At 37.6% G+C, this 18,391-nt stretch overlaps 3 protein-coding genes across 9 annotated transcripts; 2 read left to right on the plus strand and 1 right to left on the minus strand.

Moving 5' to 3' along the window:
• The first annotated feature begins 229 nt into the window (after positions 1-229).
• Positions 230-7,458, plus strand: LOC125848060 (DNA-directed RNA polymerase II subunit RPB2). Its single transcript, XM_049527854.1, has 19 exons — positions 230-673; positions 1,588-1,809; positions 1,906-2,196; positions 2,306-2,503; positions 2,682-2,746; positions 2,834-2,920; positions 3,038-3,158; positions 3,247-3,291; positions 3,378-3,515; positions 3,600-3,672; positions 4,101-4,177; positions 4,326-4,433; positions 4,562-4,678; positions 5,117-5,272; positions 5,399-5,503; positions 5,588-5,713; positions 5,798-5,875; positions 5,962-7,164; positions 7,331-7,458. Exons 1-19 carry the CDS (start codon positions 428-430, stop codon positions 7,448-7,450), a joined length of 3,576 nt encoding a protein of 1,191 aa, XP_049383811.1. The 5' UTR covers positions 230-427; the 3' UTR covers positions 7,451-7,458.
• A 1,571-nt stretch (positions 7,459-9,029) lies between these two features.
• On the plus strand, positions 9,030-15,032 carry LOC125849027 (uncharacterized). 6 transcript variants are annotated; one of them, XM_049529006.1, is made up of 9 exons: positions 9,039-9,526; positions 10,036-10,186; positions 11,197-11,334; positions 11,928-12,065; positions 13,028-13,174; positions 13,385-13,525; positions 13,640-13,747; positions 14,308-14,417; positions 14,798-15,032. In XM_049529006.1, the coding sequence occupies exons 1-9, from the start codon at positions 9,341-9,343 to the stop codon at positions 14,867-14,869; spliced, it is 1,191 nt and encodes a 396-aa protein (XP_049384963.1). In that variant the 5' UTR covers positions 9,039-9,340; the 3' UTR covers positions 14,870-15,032. The 6 variants fall into 6 exon arrangements, with proteins under 6 accessions (XP_049384968.1, XP_049384963.1, XP_049384969.1 ...); XM_049529008.1 differs by having other exon boundaries at positions 9,047-9,526; positions 10,051-10,186; XM_049529007.1 differs by having other exon boundaries at positions 9,049-9,526; positions 13,037-13,174.
• Positions 15,033-15,439: 407 nt separating this feature from the next.
• LOC125848475 (uncharacterized) lies at positions 15,440-18,090 on the minus strand. Of its 2 annotated transcripts, XM_049528341.1 has the most exons (8): positions 17,906-18,090; positions 17,735-17,824; positions 16,712-16,771; positions 16,578-16,617; positions 16,403-16,496; positions 16,067-16,126; positions 15,894-15,985; positions 15,443-15,807 (listed from the first exon to the last, which is right to left on the minus strand). In XM_049528341.1, exons 1-8 carry the CDS (start codon positions 18,019-18,021, stop codon positions 15,721-15,723), a joined length of 639 nt encoding a protein of 212 aa, XP_049384298.1. In that variant the 5' UTR covers positions 18,022-18,090; the 3' UTR covers positions 15,443-15,720. The 2 variants fall into 2 exon arrangements, with proteins under 2 accessions (XP_049384297.1, XP_049384298.1); XM_049528340.1 differs by having other exon boundaries at positions 15,440-15,985.
• Positions 18,091-18,391: the final 301 nt, after the last annotated feature.

Here is an 18,391-nt window from a genome sequence, read left to right on the forward strand (position 1 = left end):
TTCTTTTCCCCAATAATTAACCTTCTTCCCACGTTTTAACTAAGTAAAAATATCCTGACGAGTTTCAGAAAATTGACTTCTCTCAAAAACGTTTTTATTTCGGATAAAATAAAGAGAAAAGAAAAAAAAAGAACCGCCTCCCGTATTACGGTTTGACCTATTTCTCCTCTAAGGACTAAAAAGTAATATAAAAGCACTGCTTCCTCTCATTCTTCACATTCTTCATTCTTGCCTCTCTGTTCTTCTCTTCTTCTCCCTTTGGACTCAGAGAGAAAATCAGTTGAACCAGTATTTATCTTACTAAAACAAAGCAGACAGGATCTGGGTTCCGATTTTCTTGGAATCTTGATTCCATTTGAACTGTTAAAAACAAGAAAAAAGACTCAATTTTTGAACTGAAAAAGGGAGAAAGAATTGTTGAATCAGGATGGATATGGAGGATGAATATGAACCCCAATACAATGTTGACGATGATGAAGAGGAGATAACCCAAGAAGATGCTTGGGCTGTGATTAGTGCTTACTTTGAAGAGAAGGGTCTTGTTCGTCAACAACTAGATTCGTTTGATGAGTTTATTCAGAACACGATGCAAGAAATTGTTGATGAATCTGCTGATATAGAGATCCGACCTGAGTCCCAGCATAACCCTGGTCACCAATCTGACTTTGCTGAGGTCCGTATTTGAATTTGGGAATTCTTTGAACAATTTTGAAACTGAGTAATACAGGGGTTTAGAGTGATGGGAGTGGAAGTAGTCTGTGAGGAGAGAGGGTTTGTGTTGTTTTGTTTTGGATTGGCGATTTATGTTTACTGGAATTGTCTGTTGGTTCAGTTCAATTAGGCGTTAGGTTTTTGTTAGGGTTTTCTTGGAGGAAGTATTTGTTGAACTAACTGATCGAAATTGGAAAAAGATATACTAGGTAGTTAGAGAACTAACCATTCTATGAAAAAACATGAAAAATAGTTGGGTTAATGAAAATGAAGTAGAAGAACATGGTCGGATGGATTATGAAAGTGTTGGTTCAGCTCTATAAGGCATTAGTGGTTTTGGGGGTTTGTTGAAACAATTTAGACATAGGACTGCACTTATTTTGCAGGAAGTTAAAGTCTTTATCAAGGTTGATTGTGGTATTAAATTTGAACTCTGTGATTTATGTTGGTGAGGCTAGTTGCAGTTGAATTTTGTGGTATGAACTAGTGCATTCTTTCTAACAATTCTGGACAAGTATTTGATGTGGCAATTTGTCCAACATATCTGATGTTATGTTTTACCCAGGTTAAATTCTATTTGACAACAGAATCGTTAAACATTATCTAATGAAGCTTATTGAGCTTAGTCGGATGTGGTTCATTAACTCTGGACTTTTTGATACTGAGTGAATACTTTCCTGGTTGAGATAGGGTACAGCCTGTACTAGCTAATTGCAAACCATGGTGGTGAGAGTTGTGATTTTTGACCTAAACGCAATATATCTTCTGCTAGTAAACAAATAAGTCTGTTCAAGCCATGCATAGTTCTGTCTCTTATGGCAAAAGTTTTATACAAAGACTACAGTTTTGACTTTATTAATCATTCTTTTTGTGCAGACTATCTATAAAATCAATTTTGGTCAGATTTATTTGAGTAAGCCAATGATGACAGAGTCAGATGGTGAAACTGCTACCCTATTTCCAAAGGCTGCAAGGTTGAGGAATCTGACATATTCTGCTCCTTTGTATGTGGATGTCACGAAACGAGTCATCAAGAAAGGACATGATGGTGAAGAAGTTACTGAAACTCAGGACTTCACAAAAGTCTTTATTGGAAAGGTGAATATACTGTAGTTTTGGATCCATATTTGAAATGCTGAGAGGTTTTGTGAAATTGTTATTGATGATTAAACTTGGTATCATCTTCACTTGCAGGTTCCTATAATGCTGCGGTCAAGTTACTGCACATTATATCAAAATTCTGAGAAAGATCTAACAGAGCTTGGAGAATGTCCATTAGATCAAGGCGGGTATTTCATTATAAATGGAAGTGAAAAGGTCTTAATTGCTCAGGAGAAGATGAGCACGAACCATGTGTATGTCTTTAAGAAGAGGCAACCTAACAAATATGCCTTCGTTGCGGAAGTCAGGTCAATGGCAGAATCTCAAAACCGCCCGCCAAGTACTATGTTCGTGAGGATGCTCTCAAGGACTAGCGCAAAAGGGGTAATTGGCACTGCCTGAGACAAGCAATTTCATTCCTCTTTAGTTGTTGTTTGTTTCAATTGATTAAACTTATATATGTAACTGTTCTCTGTTGCTTTTAATGCTTCAGGGTTCCTCGGGCCAATACATTCGAGCGACACTTCCATATATCCGTACAGAGATTCCTATTATCATCGTGTTTCGAGCTCTAGGTTTTGTTGCTGATAAGGATATATTGGAACATATCTGTTATGATTTCAATGATACTCAAATGATGGAGTTGTTACGTCCGTCGTTGGAAGAAGCTTTTGTTATTCAAAACCAACAGGTACTTCTATTGGTGCTCGTGGTTCTTCCATTGACCTGTCCAAGCTCTTTCATTTTTTTGATGATGTTGCTGCTAAAATAGAAAGCTTATATGACGATGGGCTATTTCGATTCTACCTATTGTTGTTTGATGCTGTTCTCTTCTTTGAGTTCGTTCCTTAATTATGTGATATTGTTAGGTTGCTCTTGACTACATCGGGAAAAGAGGGGCTACAGTTGGTGTTACAAGGGAAAAAAGGATTAAGTATGTATACTGAAGTTGCCTAAACTTCTAACTGTTCTTCTGACTTTTTGAAGCATGAGACTAAATGCTCCCAATCAATTTTTGTAGGTATGCCAAAGAGATTCTTCAGAAAGAAATGCTTCCTCATGTTGGGGTTGGAGAGTATTGTGAAACCAAGAAAGCTTATTATTTTGGGTAGGCCATCCTTTTTCTGTGTAGCCATATTTTTAAAGAAATGATGCATTAGTGATTTTCCCCCTTTTTAGTTAGTAGTGGAAGTGTTTCTCAGGATCTTGAACCTACTCATTTCAGGTATATCATCCACCGGCTTTTGTTATGTGCGCTTGGCCGAAGGGCTGAGGATGATAGGGATCATTATGGAAATAAGAGACTGGATCTTGCTGGTCCTTTGCTTGGTGGGCTGTTTCGGATGGTAGGTTTGTTCTTATTTATAATTTGGTTTACACTGTTATGCACATCGTTTCTTATCTCTGTTTCTTGGGTTCCGTCTTTCGATGCAGCTCTTTAGAAAGTTGACAAGGGATGTTAGAGGCTATGTGCAAAAGGTAAATGCACAGACCTTTTGTTTACGGCGTCATTGGGTGAATATTTTCTTTGTGCCGACTGTTCTTATTGTTTGTGGGTCCTTCAGTGTGTTGACAATGGAAAAGATGTAAATCTCCAATTTGCAATCAAAGCTAAGACCATTACCAGTGGGCTGAAATACTCTCTTGCTACTGGAAACTGGGGGCAAGCTAATGCAGCGGGTACAAGGGCTGGTGTTTCGCAGGTCAGCTAATTATTCAGTTGGTTGACAACATTATTTGATCAACCTTCTCCTCGACAAATAATTTTGTTTGTTGATATGCCCCAGGTGCTGAATCGTCTGACTTATGCCTCTACTTTGTCTCACTTGCGACGGTTGAATTCCCCTATTGGACGAGAAGGTTATTGACTTTTCCTCTATACCACTGTTTTGCCTATGAAATATGTGGTTCTAGTTCTACTTTCTGATAGTATTTTGATGTAACTCGCTTCCTCTGGATCAATCATTTGTGACCTAATCTCATGCTAGTAGGGGGTTTTGCTAAATCACGTCCTATTAATCTTTCAAAGAACACACCAAAGCAAATGGAGAAGTTACAATAGGGGTGTAAGGAACTTGGGAGCAGTAGTGGGTTTATTTGGAAAGAATCAAGTGTTGAGTTGTGGGTTGGTGGTAAACAGAGAGCCCACTGCCCCACTCTACCCATTCCTCTATATTCATTTACATGGGATCTTACTCCTGTCAATTATTTTTTTAGTTAGTTATTACAAGTTCAGCTTCCTTTTATTTTTTTCTTTGTTACTTAGATTTTATATGTTTGTTTACCAGGGAAACTGGCCAAACCAAGGCAATTGCATAATTCACAGTGGGGAATGATGTGTCCTGCAGAAACACCAGAGGGCCAAGTAAGTAACTGCTCTCCTGTGGAAGTTCTGTTATGCCAGGATGTGGCTAGATTAGCCCCTCCCTTTCTACCACCCCAAATAAAAACCTGTATAATGCAAATAGGAATAAGATTCTTCGTAGACTGATTCATCCTTGTGATCTTATTAGGCATGTGGGCTGGTGAAGAATCTAGCTTTAATGGTTTATATAACAGTTGGTTCAGCGGCATATCCAATTTTGGAGTTTTTGGAAGAGTGGGGTACTGAGAACTTTGAGGTGAGCAAGATCTCAGTGTGTCAGGATGTTTGTGGTTCAGCTTAATTATGCTGTATTTTCTTTACTATTTTAAGTGTGATGATGATATGGTCTTTCCTTGCTCACCATTGCTTTTTCTGTAAATCTAGGAAATTTCTCCTGCAGTTATTCCACAGGCTACAAAGATCTTTGTCAATGGTACCTGGGTGGGAATTCATCGTGATCCTGACATGTTGGTGAGAACATTGAGACGACTTAGGAGACGGGTAAGAAACAATCTACACTAATTTTGAGTGGATGACACTACTTGTGCAGTACAAACTACAAAGCATATAGCGGAGGGTGTTATAATTACATTGTAATTTCTTGATAAAAAAATAATTACATAGTAATCTAGAAAACATCCATATGATGTCAGTTATACATACCTTTGATTATTTTTTTTACATTATAGCAATGCTCCCGGCCAACCATTTTAAACATATGAGTTGGAAGTATGTATTTTGATATAACAGAGATCTTGGAAATGTACTACTCGCGGCTACTCTACCTTACAAACTGACACTATCTAATTGCTTCTACTGAGTTCTCTGGTCTCACCCCTAAGTACCCTCTTTAAACACTCATGGTCTTGTAAATATTATCACTACATTTTCTTTGGGGTTTTTTTTTTGCGTAAGTGCCCATGATTCTGATTTATGCAGGTTGACGTCAATACTGAGGTTGGGGTGGTCCGTGATATCCGTTTGAAAGAACTTCGAATTTATACCGACTATGGCAGGTGCAGTCGTCCATTGTTTATTGTGGAAAAGCAAAGGCTGATGATCAAGAAGAAGGATATTCAAACATTGCAACAACGGGTATGCTAATGGCTCTCTTGCCCCCTTCATTGCTATCTTTTGTTGCTTCGATCACACTCAAGTTAGCTTGGAAGTTTGAACTTCTCTCTGCTTCGGGTACTTACATATTCAGTGTTCTTTTTTCAGGAATCACCTGACGAGGGTGGCTGGCACGATTTGGTGGCTAAGGGATACATCGAGTATATTGACACTGAAGAGGAAGAGACAACGATGATTAGCATGACTATAAATGTGAGAAGTCAACAGAGGTCTTCCTATTCTAACAGTTTCTGCTGATTATGCTGAGATACTGAAACCATATGTTAATGTTTCCAGGATCTTGTGCAAGCACGCCTTAATCCTGGCGACGCTTATTCTGATACCTATACTCATTGCGAAATTCATCCATCACTAATATTGGGTGTCTGTGCATCAATTATTCCGTTTCCTGATCATAATCAGGTGAGTCATGTTTTGGTTGTGACTTTTCTTGTCAAAGTTGCCTCTGATCTTCTAATCTAATGTGCTTATTTGATGTTTTATCAGTCTCCCCGTAATACTTATCAGTCAGCTATGGGTAAGCAAGCCATGGGGATTTATGTCACCAACTACCAATTTCGGATGGTAGGTAGCTACTTATTTCTCTCCATAATATTTGGGAGGTTTTTGTTTCAATATGACAAGGTAACAATTTTATTTTCTTCTGGCAGGACACATTGGCCTATGTGCTTTATTATCCTCAGAAGCCTCTTGTCACAACACGAGCCATGGAACACTTGCATTTTAGGCAACTACCTGCGGGCATCAACGCAATTGTCGCTATCTCCTGCTATTCTGGATACAATCAAGAGGATTCTGTCATTATGAATCAGTCATCGATTGATCGTGGGTTTTTCCGATCTCTATTTTTCCGTTCGTACAGGGACGAGGAGAAAAAGATGGGGACATTGGTCAAGGAGGACTTTGGACGTCCTGATAGAGCTACTACTATGGGTATGCGCCATGGTTCGTACGATAAGTTGGATGACGATGGTCTTGCCCCTCCAGGAACTAGAGTTTCTGGTGAGGATGTTATCATTGGGAAGACAACTCCCATTTCTCAGGATGATGCGCAAGGGCAAGCCTCTCGCTATACGAGGAAAGATCACAGTACCAGTCTTCGCCATAGTGAAACTGGAATGGTGGATCAGGTTCTATTAACTACAAATGCTGATGGGCTCAGATTTGTTAAAGTGAGGGTCAGATCAGTCCGTATTCCTCAAATTGGGGACAAGTTTAGCAGTAGACATGGTCAGAAGGGAACAGTCGGCATGACATATACACAAGAAGATATGCCATGGACCGTGGAAGGCATTAGTCCTGATATTATTGTGAATCCTCATGCTATTCCTTCTCGAATGACTATTGGTCAGCTGATTGAATGTATTATGGGGAAGGTTGCTGCACACATGGGAAAAGAAGGCGATGCCACTCCCTTTACAGATGTTACTGTCGATAACATCAGCAAAGCTCTGCATAAATGTGGTTACCAGATGCGTGGTTTTGAGACCATGTACAATGGTCATACTGGGCGGCGGCTTAGTGCAATGATATTCCTTGGTCCCACGTACTACCAGCGCCTGAAGCATATGGTTGATGACAAGATTCATTCTAGAGGCAGAGGCCCTGTGCAAATCCTCACAAGGCAGCCTGCGGAAGGTCGGTCACGTGATGGTGGTCTTCGTTTTGGAGAGATGGAGCGAGATTGTATGATTGCTCACGGTGCTGCTCATTTTCTCAAGGAGCGGTTATTTGACCAAAGCGATGCATACAGAGTTCACGTTTGTGAGCGCTGTGGGCTGATAGCCATTGCCAACCTCAAGAAGAATTCTTTCGAATGCAGAGGTTGCAAGAACAAAACTGATATCGTCCAGGTAAACATTTTCTCTCTGCTCCTACTTTTGCGCACCCACAACACGGATACATGTACACTGGACTGGCTCAGGGATGCTCTGCTCTTTACAGTTTACACCTCACATGTCAAATAGTCGTTCTTTTCTGTTGTGGTCTTAAAACTTACGGTCGCCTCTGTTGGTGCAGGTTCACATTCCCTATGCATGCAAATTGCTTTTCCAGGAGCTAATGGCTATGGCTATAGCTCCAAGAATGCTTACAAAGGATGTCAAGCTAGCCAAAGATCAAAAGAAGAAAGCAGCTTGATTAATTTAGTCCATTCCGAGAAAAAAGTTACCTATTTTATAGATTGAAAGGTCTTACTTTACCAGTAGTCAGTTTTTCATCCACAATATGTGGATCTACTACTACTTATTGGTTTTAGAATGGTTGTAGTATCTAGTGAGAACAACATCCTTATGGACCCAGCAGGTACTGTGGTTTCAAGGACGGAGTAATTCTCACATGTAAAATATAAGTAATATTTATATCTGAAGTTTCTCTTCGAAAAACTCCTGCTTTTCATGTATAAGAGGCTCTTCGTTAGTCTTGCATCAAATTGAATGAGTTGAAGCTTTTCAGTTTTGACAATGAAAAATGAATGCAACTGTTTTTGCTTTACTAAATCCTGTAATTAGAGTCCAGAGATGTTATGACTATTGCACATGAATGTATTTCTAGTTTACATGTATGAACAGTGAACAAGATATGTTATATCATATGATAAAACCATAAGAATGAAAAATAGAAAATGGGAAACAAGCAAAGTTAAAATGGATTGGGATGTCGTATAATTACAAGTTTTGATTACAAAATGGAGCTTAATCCCATTCTCTTTATCTTTTATAAATAATCTATTAACAGATCAACTACGTCGTTGGTTTTATATTAGTTGACACACTTTTCCTTTGTATATTCATTAAGAGTTATAAATGAAAAATACTAACTATTTACTACGAATTTATTCTTTATCTCTCCCCAAGAAATTATACTTTATTTATGAATAACGCTAAACTAATTTCATTTAAAAAATATTTAATACTAAAACAAAAATAATATAAAAATAATTAATAATATCTTGATTTTATAAAATGGAAAGGTTCAAAACTACCCTTTAACTATTCAAAATGAATTAAGTATGTTTTTCGGTTCAAAGTACCCTTTCTGTCTTACTATTGGACCAGATTTACCTTTTATTTAATGGAAGAGCATGTGGTATCCCATGTGTGTATTAATATGCCACATAGACCTCCACGTGTGCACGCTCAACCCCACCCACCTCCACATAGACGTTCTAAGAGCCCTAATTTTACCCTTTTCCCACATGTCATCCTTTTCTTAAAAAGACCTAAAGAAGCTTCCTTTCACCAGAATCTGTGTGCAACAGAATCTAATAGATTTCTTTGTTACATTCTATTATTAGCAAAAAACAAAAAGAGTTGATGAGAATCGACCTGATTGGACTCGATCACCCATTGTAAACTCTACCAAAGCTTCCTTCTTCGAGAAGATAATCACCTTGGAAAGTTTTTGTTGCAGTTGATAAATCACGAAATATAAAAGTTTTGGCTGCAATTTGGTTGGACCCTGCCTCTTTATCAACTTTCTTTATGCGTAATGAAATCTTTGCTTTCAACTTATCTGAAGACGAGCAAAAAATAGAAAAGTAAACAAAAGCATGGCACTAAATGAGGCAACTAGTGTTCATAAATAAGAAGGATGATTGACAAGCAAGGAAAAATGACATCTAAACTTTTTTATTGGTGAAAGGAATCTTCCGTGGGTCTTTTTTAAGAAAATGATGAAATTAGGGCTCATAAAACATCTATGTGGAGGTGGGTCGGGTGGACGTGCACATGTGGAGGATTATGTGGCATATTAATACACACATGAAAGGCCACATAGCTCTTCCGTTAAACAGAAGGGTAAGTCTGGTCCTATAGTAACACAAGAAGAGTATTTTAAGCTGAAAAATATATTTCGAATAGTTGAAGGGTAGTTTTGATCCTCGTTTATAAAATGACAAGTAAAGTATGTATTTAAGCACTTGAGTTTTCTACCAAAAAAAGTATTACTCTGTAAAAACCTATATTCATCAGATGTAAATTAGTGCTAAATCCCTAAACCCAAATCGCTGTAAGAGCAAAAAAAAAAAAAATGGAAGAAAAGTTGAGCAACATCGAAAATCAGCAAGTAGATGATGAAGAAGAAGATGAGGGTCCACCACCTGGTTTCGACTCATTAGCTGTACCATCGCAAAACACCAATGTCGTCGTAGATGAAGATGATGATGAAGGACCACCTCCAGGTTGGCCATCAATTCCTCAGCAACTCAATCTCCAGGTGAGATTAATCATAAAACACTAAAATGGGTGTCAATTTAATTTTGTTTTTCTCTTGAGTCATCTGTATTGATTTATCTGTGTTGTGTTGATGAAATTCAGTTTCAGTGCTGTCCCCCTTTTAGTTTATGTATGCAAAGAGGTACATTCATCTGTCAAAAGATGGGAAATTAGTGAAAGGTTGAGTCTTGGTGCCATATGAGTACTTGTCAATCATGAAAAGAACATTAAGATTTTCCTTGAAGTTATGTCGTTAATTTTGTGGGAATTTGTCTTTGATTTATTTGAAGACTCTCTATATAGTTGAATTTGATCTTTATTGGCTTTCATGGATTACCTGTTTTGTTCTCGTGAAATTGATTGCTCTCAAGGGTTGGAATTTCTTAGAACTTGAGGCTATATATAACTATCATTAAAACATTGAAAGGGAAAAATAAAAGAGGAAATAGTTAATGAAGAAGTATTTTGCTTAGTGAATACAAAACTATTTGATTCTACATGTACACAAAGGTAACTTGTAAACAGACTACTGATGTAGAGATGGGGGGCAAAGAGCACGAATTGGAAGACGATGAAGATGGTCCGCCACCCGGGTGGAACACTGTAATCCCACAGAAAAAATTGCCATCTTCACCGCCAACAATAGAAGCAGTTACTTGTGGTAAGTCGTTAACTTTACTGTCAAATTACTTTCTTCCCTGCCCCCTCTCTTGCTGGCTCCCTCTCTTTTCCCCCTTGCACACAAACAACTTAGGTAAAGCATTGGAATTGCTTTTTAAATAGAATTGTCAGCTCCACTAGATTTATGCCTCTATTATTTTCTTGGTAAACAAATCTCTAAAAGATAGTGGTCGGCCTTCTTCAGATCTATGCTAGATTGGTTCTTGAAACTTAACTCTTCAAATTATGCGTAGATGTAATTTTGGAAGGCAATGAACATGAACCATGTGGAAACATAAAGACTGTTGGTGACGCCTTCTTTCAATTTTTTTTTTTTTTTGCTTCTTTTAAAGAGATAATCATTTTGAAATGCTTTACTTGAGACGAGGGTTTATCGGAAGCAACCTCTCCACTTGCACAAGGTTGGGATAAGGTCTGTGTGACATCACCCTCCCTAGATCCCACTTCTGGGATTACACTGCGTTTGTTGTTGTTGTTGTTTTATAGAGATAATCATGTGGGACCACTATTTGGTTCTTGTAACTTCATTCGTACTGACCACCATTTTATGTAGCTTCTTTTGCACTTATGTGCTTGTTGGTTGTCACATTTGCTATGATGTTACTTAACTATATACTGATAGTGTTTTTCCTTGCTTATTTGTTTTCAAAAGAAAATTAATATAAGCTGTAAGCTTATTATAATAAACATTACCAGTTTTTTAAAAAATAGTATAAGCTTACTATAATATGCTCTTTTTGGTTCTTATGTAATGTCAAGGTTTGCAATTCACTAGCTTATTCTTGCGAAACAATTAATTTGGCCAATTGGAAGTATTACTATGCAGGGCTTATGGTCCCACATTAGTATCTTATGTATTAAGGATGCTCTTATATGAATGAGCTTAGATGATTTTTTCATCTAGTTGTTGAGCAAGATAATGAGGAACTTCGGGATGGATGAGTCTTCTTTATTTGTTTGGTTCATAAGATTTAACATTTTGACTTTCAGATATAGAAATGGAGAAGGAAGAAGAAATCATTAAAAATGAAGATAATGGTCCACCACCAAGATGGCAGTTGACCCCTAAACTACCGCCGCTACAAACATCTACACCACCATCAGGGACACAAGGAGCTTCTCTTGAAGGTGAGTCCTTTCCTTTTCACTCAGATGAGTATCCATGTTCACAAGTGCAATTCTTTTTGCTTTGGTATATGCTAAAATACACTAATCTCTTTTACTTGCCATATGTACATGCGTACTTGTGTGTTTCATTTTTTCTGAATTAGTCCACAATACCAATCGGGCTTCGTTTATGTGACAGACCTTCAGTGTAAGTTCATATTTATTGAACAGTATGGTATGAGAAATGACATGCCCCAGTGTCTTTGTGTTGATTGAAACTGCAGGTGGATGTGATTGAAGGTGTGCCAAACTGAGAAGAAATTAATTCCATAGAACATGTCGAAAAGATAAGTGATGAATTATTATATTTAAGATAAGAGAATAATCAAGAGATAATAAAAGTTAATTCTTGCCAAACGATTAATATAATCAGTTGAAAGTAATTCTATGCACGGCTTGTGATAGCATTAGTATCTTCTGTGTTATGGATGCCCTCATGTGTGCTTAGATGTTGGCTTCATCTAGTTGTCAGTTGTCCAGTAAGATTATGAGGAATTTGGGGATGCGTGAGTTCTTTATATTTGGTTCATCAGAATTAGCCTTCTGACTTTCAGATATAGAAATGGAGAAGAAAGAGGAAGCCGTTGAAGATGAAGATAATGGTCCACCGCCAGGATGGCAATTGACCCCTCAACTACTGCCTCTACAGACATCTACATCACCATCAGGGATACAAGGAGTGCCTCTTGCTGGTGAGTCCTCCTTTTTTTACTCAGATTCGAAATGTCCATGCTTACAAGTTCAATTGGTATGTGCTAAAATACACTAGTCTCAATTACTTGCCATATGGACACAAGCTTGTGTTTTTCTGATATAGTTACCAATCGGGCCTCGTTTATGTAACAGACTTTCAGTGTAAGTTCATGCTTGTTGATCAGTTTGGTAAGAGAGGTGGGTATGACCCTGTGTCTTTGTGTTGATTGAAACTGCAGGTGGGATGTGATTTAAGTAAGGAGGTCAAACTGAGAAGAAATTAATTCCATTGAGCATGTAGAAATGACTAGTGATGAAGTATATTCAAAATATGAAAATAATCAGTGGACAATACAAACAACAGTGTGGCTCAATCCCAACTAGTAGGGTCGTCTATACGAGTCTTACATATCCATTCTGCTCTATATGGGCTCGGTTTCATTCCAATACTCAATTATTGTCTATTAAGACAAATTAGGGGTTAATATGTGGAAAAAGTTCTAGCTGTTGGAGGATTTGGTATTTAAGGTATTCTTGGTATGGCCAAAATTTATAAGCATAAAGCATGAGAGGTTCTCATTAATTAAACAAAGATTTTAAGAAAAATATTTAGGGGTTCATAGCTTAAAGGCTTGTGGCTCTTTAAAAGTCCGGATTAGCGGTATCAAAATTTGACATTTGGTTCCTTTGGAGCTAACCTTCGACTATTTCTGCCTTCTAACCTTAGCCTATGAGTTAGCAATTTGGCTCAATTGCCTTAGTCCGGATGTTTCAAACATATATACAAGTTTGACATATAGATTTTTTGTTCCAATGTTATGCATGTAGATAGCAAAGTGGCTAGCAGCTGCTGATATGTCAAATCCATATAAGAAATTATATCTGGGTTTGGTGCTAGTTTTGCAGTGGACAAATTCTATTTATTCAGTATCCTTACAGTTTTGTAACTAGCTAACATTAGCTTTTGTAGACGTTGAAATGGCGAGCAACCAGGACTGTGATGTTGAAAAGGAAGGACATCCACTGGGATTAGAATCCGTTCCTATGAATGGACATTCATCACCACCTACACCACCACCTCAGTCGTCATCATCAGTTGCTTCTTCTGGTAAACTTTACTACAATGCCTTAAAATAACATACAAGTATATATAATGGGTAGTAGAGCAGTGAACCTCTGTTTCATGCCAAGGAGTTCAAGATAAGATTGACTTAATTGTATTGTGTCGTTTGGGTTTCTTGATCTACTAGTGCATTTAGTACGTATACCTTTTTGGTGGACATTTTGGAGGATACTGATGAAACTGTTCACCGATCAGAAATGGAGATGGGTCGCAAACAAGAAGGCACAAAGAATGAGGAGGAAAGGCCCCAAATTGAAAAGCAACCAATGTCGCATTTACTACAGATGAAACCTATAGTGCCTCAAGCCTCATCACATGCTGCAACAGTTTCTTCCGGTCAGTTCTTTTCACAGAGCATAACAGACTTTTAGTTCATCTCATCCAATTTTAGTCAGTTTATTTAGGAGATGCTTTGAACAAAATACGTTATGTAATTAAGTTATGATGCAGAGATGGGTCAGATGGTATGTGGTGGTTGCCGACAGTTACTTTCTTATCCACAAGGGGCTAAATTGGTGAAGTGTTCATGCTGCCAGACCGTCAATCTTGTGCTAGAAGGTTTCTGCTTCCTCTTTTATACTAAAATGGATTCTTACAGTCCTTGACATTTTCCCCTTCTAGTCACAAAATCAGATATATTCTAGTGAAGATATTTCAATTTATCATTGGTAGGTTGGTAGGTTGCCCCCTATATAAGTTTTGTTGAATCATGACACGTGCTAAATTTGCTGAAAAGACAACATATACAATAACTTCTAATTGACAATATGAACAGTTAGTTTTCTCCATGCTTTTTATTCAGGGATCCGCTTTTGGTAAATCGGAGCCCTGCCAGTTGTCAATATGTTTAAGTACCTTAGTAACAACTGATGTAAAATAACCGTGTGGTGCACCTTCATTCTGATTTTTCCTTCTGATACTGTAAGTTTTGTATCTATTGTGAACTGGCATACCAGACCTCTCATAATTGGATAGAGAGGAAATAAGATACAGACATTTTCTTCACTTTCTTGTTTTCATGGATCCGTACAACTATCCTGAAGAATTTGATTGTTGAAAACCGTCGACTCATTTCTATGGGGGGCTAACTCTCGTGGTTCTGATTGTTCTCACTGCAGCTCATGAGGTTGGACAAGTTAAGTGTGGGGGTTGTGCAGTGCTGCTCATGTATCCATATGGGGCGCCATCAGTTAGATGTTCCTCTTGTCGCCACATGACAAAAATTGGGGTATGGACTTCATTTCTTCAGAAATACTTGTGCAGTCATGTCAATTAATCATATGATATATTTTTTTGGGTATCTACATTTCCCTTTTGAAAAACTTAGCCTGGAGCTGAAATGTCATTAAGTCCTATTATACTTGTTAGCATGCACCACATGTTAAGGTGGGATATATGCGAGATGTCTTATGTATTATGGCCCTTTAACATGTTGCGGACAGCACTTGTAGTATAAATTTTAAGCTAGAAATTTCACAACACACGCATGATTTATATGTATATTTTCTGTGATTTTGGAAATTAAATCGCGTCCTAAATTGCCCTCCTTTTTGTCGATCTTTACTTTTGAGACATCTATGCATCTGAACTTTTCTCCTGCACATCCAGGCCCACAACCGACGACCACCTCAGTCGGTGCAACAGCCTCGAAGAAGACATCCTTCCTACCAAGTTCATTAGCTTGCTTATCTCGATCTGATTTTGGGGAATCCATCATGTAGATGCATTGTTTATATGAAACTTCTGGGCTAGTTAGATGACATCAGGGTACTGCTTGCTTCATGGCTTTGGCATTTCCCTTGGCTTTGTAAAATCTTTACCGTATTAGAAATCTGTAACAATCAATATGGAATAGAGTCAAATTTCTGAATGTTGGTGACACTAGTTTTGGAAGTTTAGTTTCGCCTCATCGAGCTCGGAACCCGGTTGACCAGTGTACAATTTATAGGAGTGAAGACCGAGGACTTTATTGCACTCCTTAAATTTGCAATGATATCTCTATGTCTTGAAGTTAATTGCACAATGATTTTTCTATTTATTTTGAAGTTAATATCAGGTGGTTTCTACACAAGTAATATTCTCTCACAATTTGGATTACTGTTTAACCACTACTTGCAGCTATGCGCAACAGAGAAACATTTGGAAAAAACGACAATCATTGCCTATTGCAATATTTTGTTGGGAAGAAAGAAAAACAGAAGTTGAGCAGCGGAAGAATTAGAACATCTATATTATTTACTACATCTCGAATCAGTATTTAGAGTCAACACTAGACTGCCCTACTACGTTTAAACAACAATGGAAGATGTAGCAGTAATACTAAAAATGCAGCAAATGGTTACCAATGCAACTACTAAGAGAAGCTATTGATCAGTATACGCTTAACCTTTGGAAGAAGACTTCTTAATATAAACTACTATAAGACATTCAAATTAATTGCTAGTGGCAGTATCCACAGACCATATGTGGGACTGACAATCATCAGGAGATAGAAACTGTCATTTTCAGCTGCAGATACATCTTCACGACTTTCAATCATCAGGTGGGAAGTCCTCATCTGAGGCATTATCCAGAAATGAACCTAGAGTTTTTCTCAGAAAGCTGAATGCTTTATCATCCTGTCAAGCAAAAAAGGACGGTTCACTTGGCGGTATGAGAATGTATGCACTGTGTGACAGAGATATGGTGCATCGAAGAAGTTAACCTGCTTCTTTTTCTTCAGCGACTCCTCTAGTTCAGAAATTCGTTTTTTAGAGTCTTGCTCAAGTTCAGATATCATGCTCTTCTCTTTCTTCCCTGAATTAATGTCATAAAAATCGGTCACAGGCATCCTTATCATTTAATAAAAATATATTACAGATAGTTCCTGTAGCTCACTTAGTTGCTCATATCGCATGAATAGTCTTTCCTTTTCCTCCTCATATTTGGATATAGTATCTGTGAAGATACCATCACGATGGTTAGCTTTAAAATGTTTTCTTCAAGCAGGGTTTGTAAGAAGGACTCTTCAAAACATATCGCAAGTATAATGCTTAAGTCTAGTTGAAATTCTGTAACAGTGTTCAGTTTAGCCCGGTAAAAGATTGCAAAATTTTGTAAAATGATAACATGAAATGAATAAGAGGTGGTTAATCTAGAAACACAATGTTCCAAATGTTGTACGGACTACAAACAGGTCCAACTAGTGTGGAAAATTCGCATTAGAAAAAGTACCTCTGAGAGACTGCAGATGTGTAGCTTTCTCCTTGTTGAACTTCTCATAAATCGATTGGAACTTTGCAGTTTCATTCTTTAGTAAGTTCTCACACTGCATAGAAGCAATATATTGAAGAGTAGTAAGCTTCTTTTAAACGCCCTATCATGGCTAACTTATCTAATTGAGGCTGACCTCTTTGGAGCTCTTGGACAGTGCCTTCGCAAAACCTTGCCTAATGATCAAACATACTGAAGATCAACAAGAAGCTACCACTTGCAACAGTTAATTCTACATTAAGCATATATTATGCAACACATATTTCTCACCTGTCTTTCTCAAGTTTTAATTTGAGCTCATCGATCTTTGACTTGACTTCTGAAGTCACGCTATCCACAGACCACAAAAAGCAATAATGTTAATAACCATTTCTTTGATTTTAGCTACACACTCCATAAATTAAGTGGTGGATTTGATATCACAGGAACAAAAGAGGACGAACTCATCAGGCTTACATTCTCATGCACTTGGTCCAAATTACTATCAATTTCACTCGAGAACAATCAGTATTTCTTACTCATTAAGAGGTCACACAATACACCAGATCAGTCAAACGGCTTATTGCCAGAACTGAAAGATTAGCTGCTTGAGTGCCTTAACAAGTCGCGACTAGAATCACTTTTAGAAGTTTAAGCAATGTAGAACAATTCTACAAACTAGTTAATGCACAAAACTCATTTAAACAACGTACAAATCATTAGTATAATAAGGAATCTCCAAAAAAAAAAAAACAAATTAAGATAATATGGAATCTCCAGAAAATTAACTCCCACATACATTTCCTAAAACCAAAAGTTCTGCCAGAAGTACTGTGCACACAGGCAACAAGAAGCTTGGAATGCATCAATTTTGATCAAAAGCGAGATCCTGATCAAAACATTGTACAATTTTCATGGCTAATTACAAATCCTATACCAGGTCATTTAGATCTACATGCTAGCCCAAGTGTTGCAAAATGAAGAAACTGCAAACGAGAGAATATGGAACAACGTTTGCAGAAATAATTAGCCAATTCTGTGCGAAGAAGCAAATATCTAGTTCCTCCTAGCTGAGGAAACTCATCAAACTTGAATGAAAAAAGCAATCAGTACAGGAATTACATCGCAAAAACACGTGATATTGCCTTACCAAATACTTCAGCACAAGCAAGTTAATGAAGAAACCAGAGCTTGGTTCTAGGTCTGAGACTCAGCTCTCTAATGATTTAACTAAACGTAAACAAATTTATACAGCTTCGATATATCTGTACACGAGAAATCAATTATCAAGGAAAACAGGAATCAGACATGCACCTAGAGATGGTTTCTTCTTTCTTCTTCAGACCGTCTTGTTGTGCCTTCTCTCTTATCTGCTTTAACGCCGTCATAATCCCTTTGATATCACTGTCAATTTCATTCGACCTCATCAAATACCAGAACTAATTTTTGAGAAATTAACAAAAAAAAATGTAAATGAAAGCGTACTCTGAGATCTCAGCATCGAATTCATCTTCGACGGCGCTAACTCGCCTTTTGCTCTCCGATTTCGGTATTTGCGGCTCCGAAACTCTTTTCCTTGCGCTTGATTTTGACGCTGACATTTTCTCTAGAAAATTGAACTGTGAGAATTAGCGTTTGTATGTGTGTGTGTGAGAGAGAGTGGAGGGAACTTTTGAGAATTCAAAATGGGTTCTACCAGATACGACTATTTATATTTCTGTTGGCGCGAAACGGAGTGGATGGTTGATGAACGAGTTCGATAGAACTCACCGAATTATTCTTTTTGCTAAACGAGTTTAGTATTATAACTCACCGAGTATTCTTTTTGTTACTTTAGTCCTTCACTTTTACTTTTCACATTTTTTTTTCCTTGTCAATTTGACCAACTCTCGAAGCTAAATTGAATTAATTCAATTCAATATTTCAAATTTCAACTGAAATATGGTTAAATTTCATGTAGATCCGACTTAA

This window comes from Solanum stenotomum, chromosome 12, assembly GCF_019186545.1.
Source record: "Solanum stenotomum isolate F172 chromosome 12, ASM1918654v1, whole genome shotgun sequence".
In the NCBI taxonomy this organism is placed as follows: Eukaryota; Viridiplantae; Streptophyta; class Magnoliopsida; order Solanales; family Solanaceae; genus Solanum; species Solanum stenotomum.

Excerpts from the sequence above, each read along its gene's own strand:
- LOC125848060 (XM_049527854.1), top strand. The coding sequence starts at position 428 with ATGGATATGGAGGATGAATATGAACCCCAATACAATGTTGACGATGAT. Across the intron at positions 2,921-3,037 it reads AAGAAAGCTTATTATTTTGG|GTATATCATCCACCGGCTTT; the intron begins GTAGGCCATCCT and ends TACTCATTTCAG. Across the intron at positions 5,504-5,587 it reads TGATTAGCATGACTATAAAT|GATCTTGTGCAAGCACGCCT; the intron begins GTGAGAAGTCAA and ends TAATGTTTCCAG.
- LOC125849027 (XM_049529006.1), top strand. The coding sequence starts at position 9,341 with ATGGAAGAAAAGTTGAGCAACATCGAAAATCAGCAAGTAGATGATGAA. Across the intron at positions 13,175-13,384 it reads ATCATCAGTTGCTTCTTCTG|AAATGGAGATGGGTCGCAAA; the intron begins GTAAACTTTACT and ends TTCACCGATCAG. Across the intron at positions 13,748-14,307 it reads CGTCAATCTTGTGCTAGAAG|CTCATGAGGTTGGACAAGTT; the intron begins GTTTCTGCTTCC and ends TTCTCACTGCAG.
- LOC125848475 (XM_049528340.1), bottom strand. The coding sequence starts at position 18,021 with ATGTCAGCGTCAAAATCAAGCGCAAGGAAAAGAGTTTCGGAGCCGCAA. Across the intron at positions 16,772-17,734 it reads AAAGAAGAAACCATCTCTAG|CGTGACTTCAGAAGTCAAGT; the intron begins GTGCATGTCTGA and ends GTCTGTGGATAG. Across the intron at positions 16,618-16,711 it reads TTAAAACTTGAGAAAGACAG|GCAAGGTTTTGCGAAGGCAC; the intron begins GTGAGAAATATG and ends TTTGATCATTAG.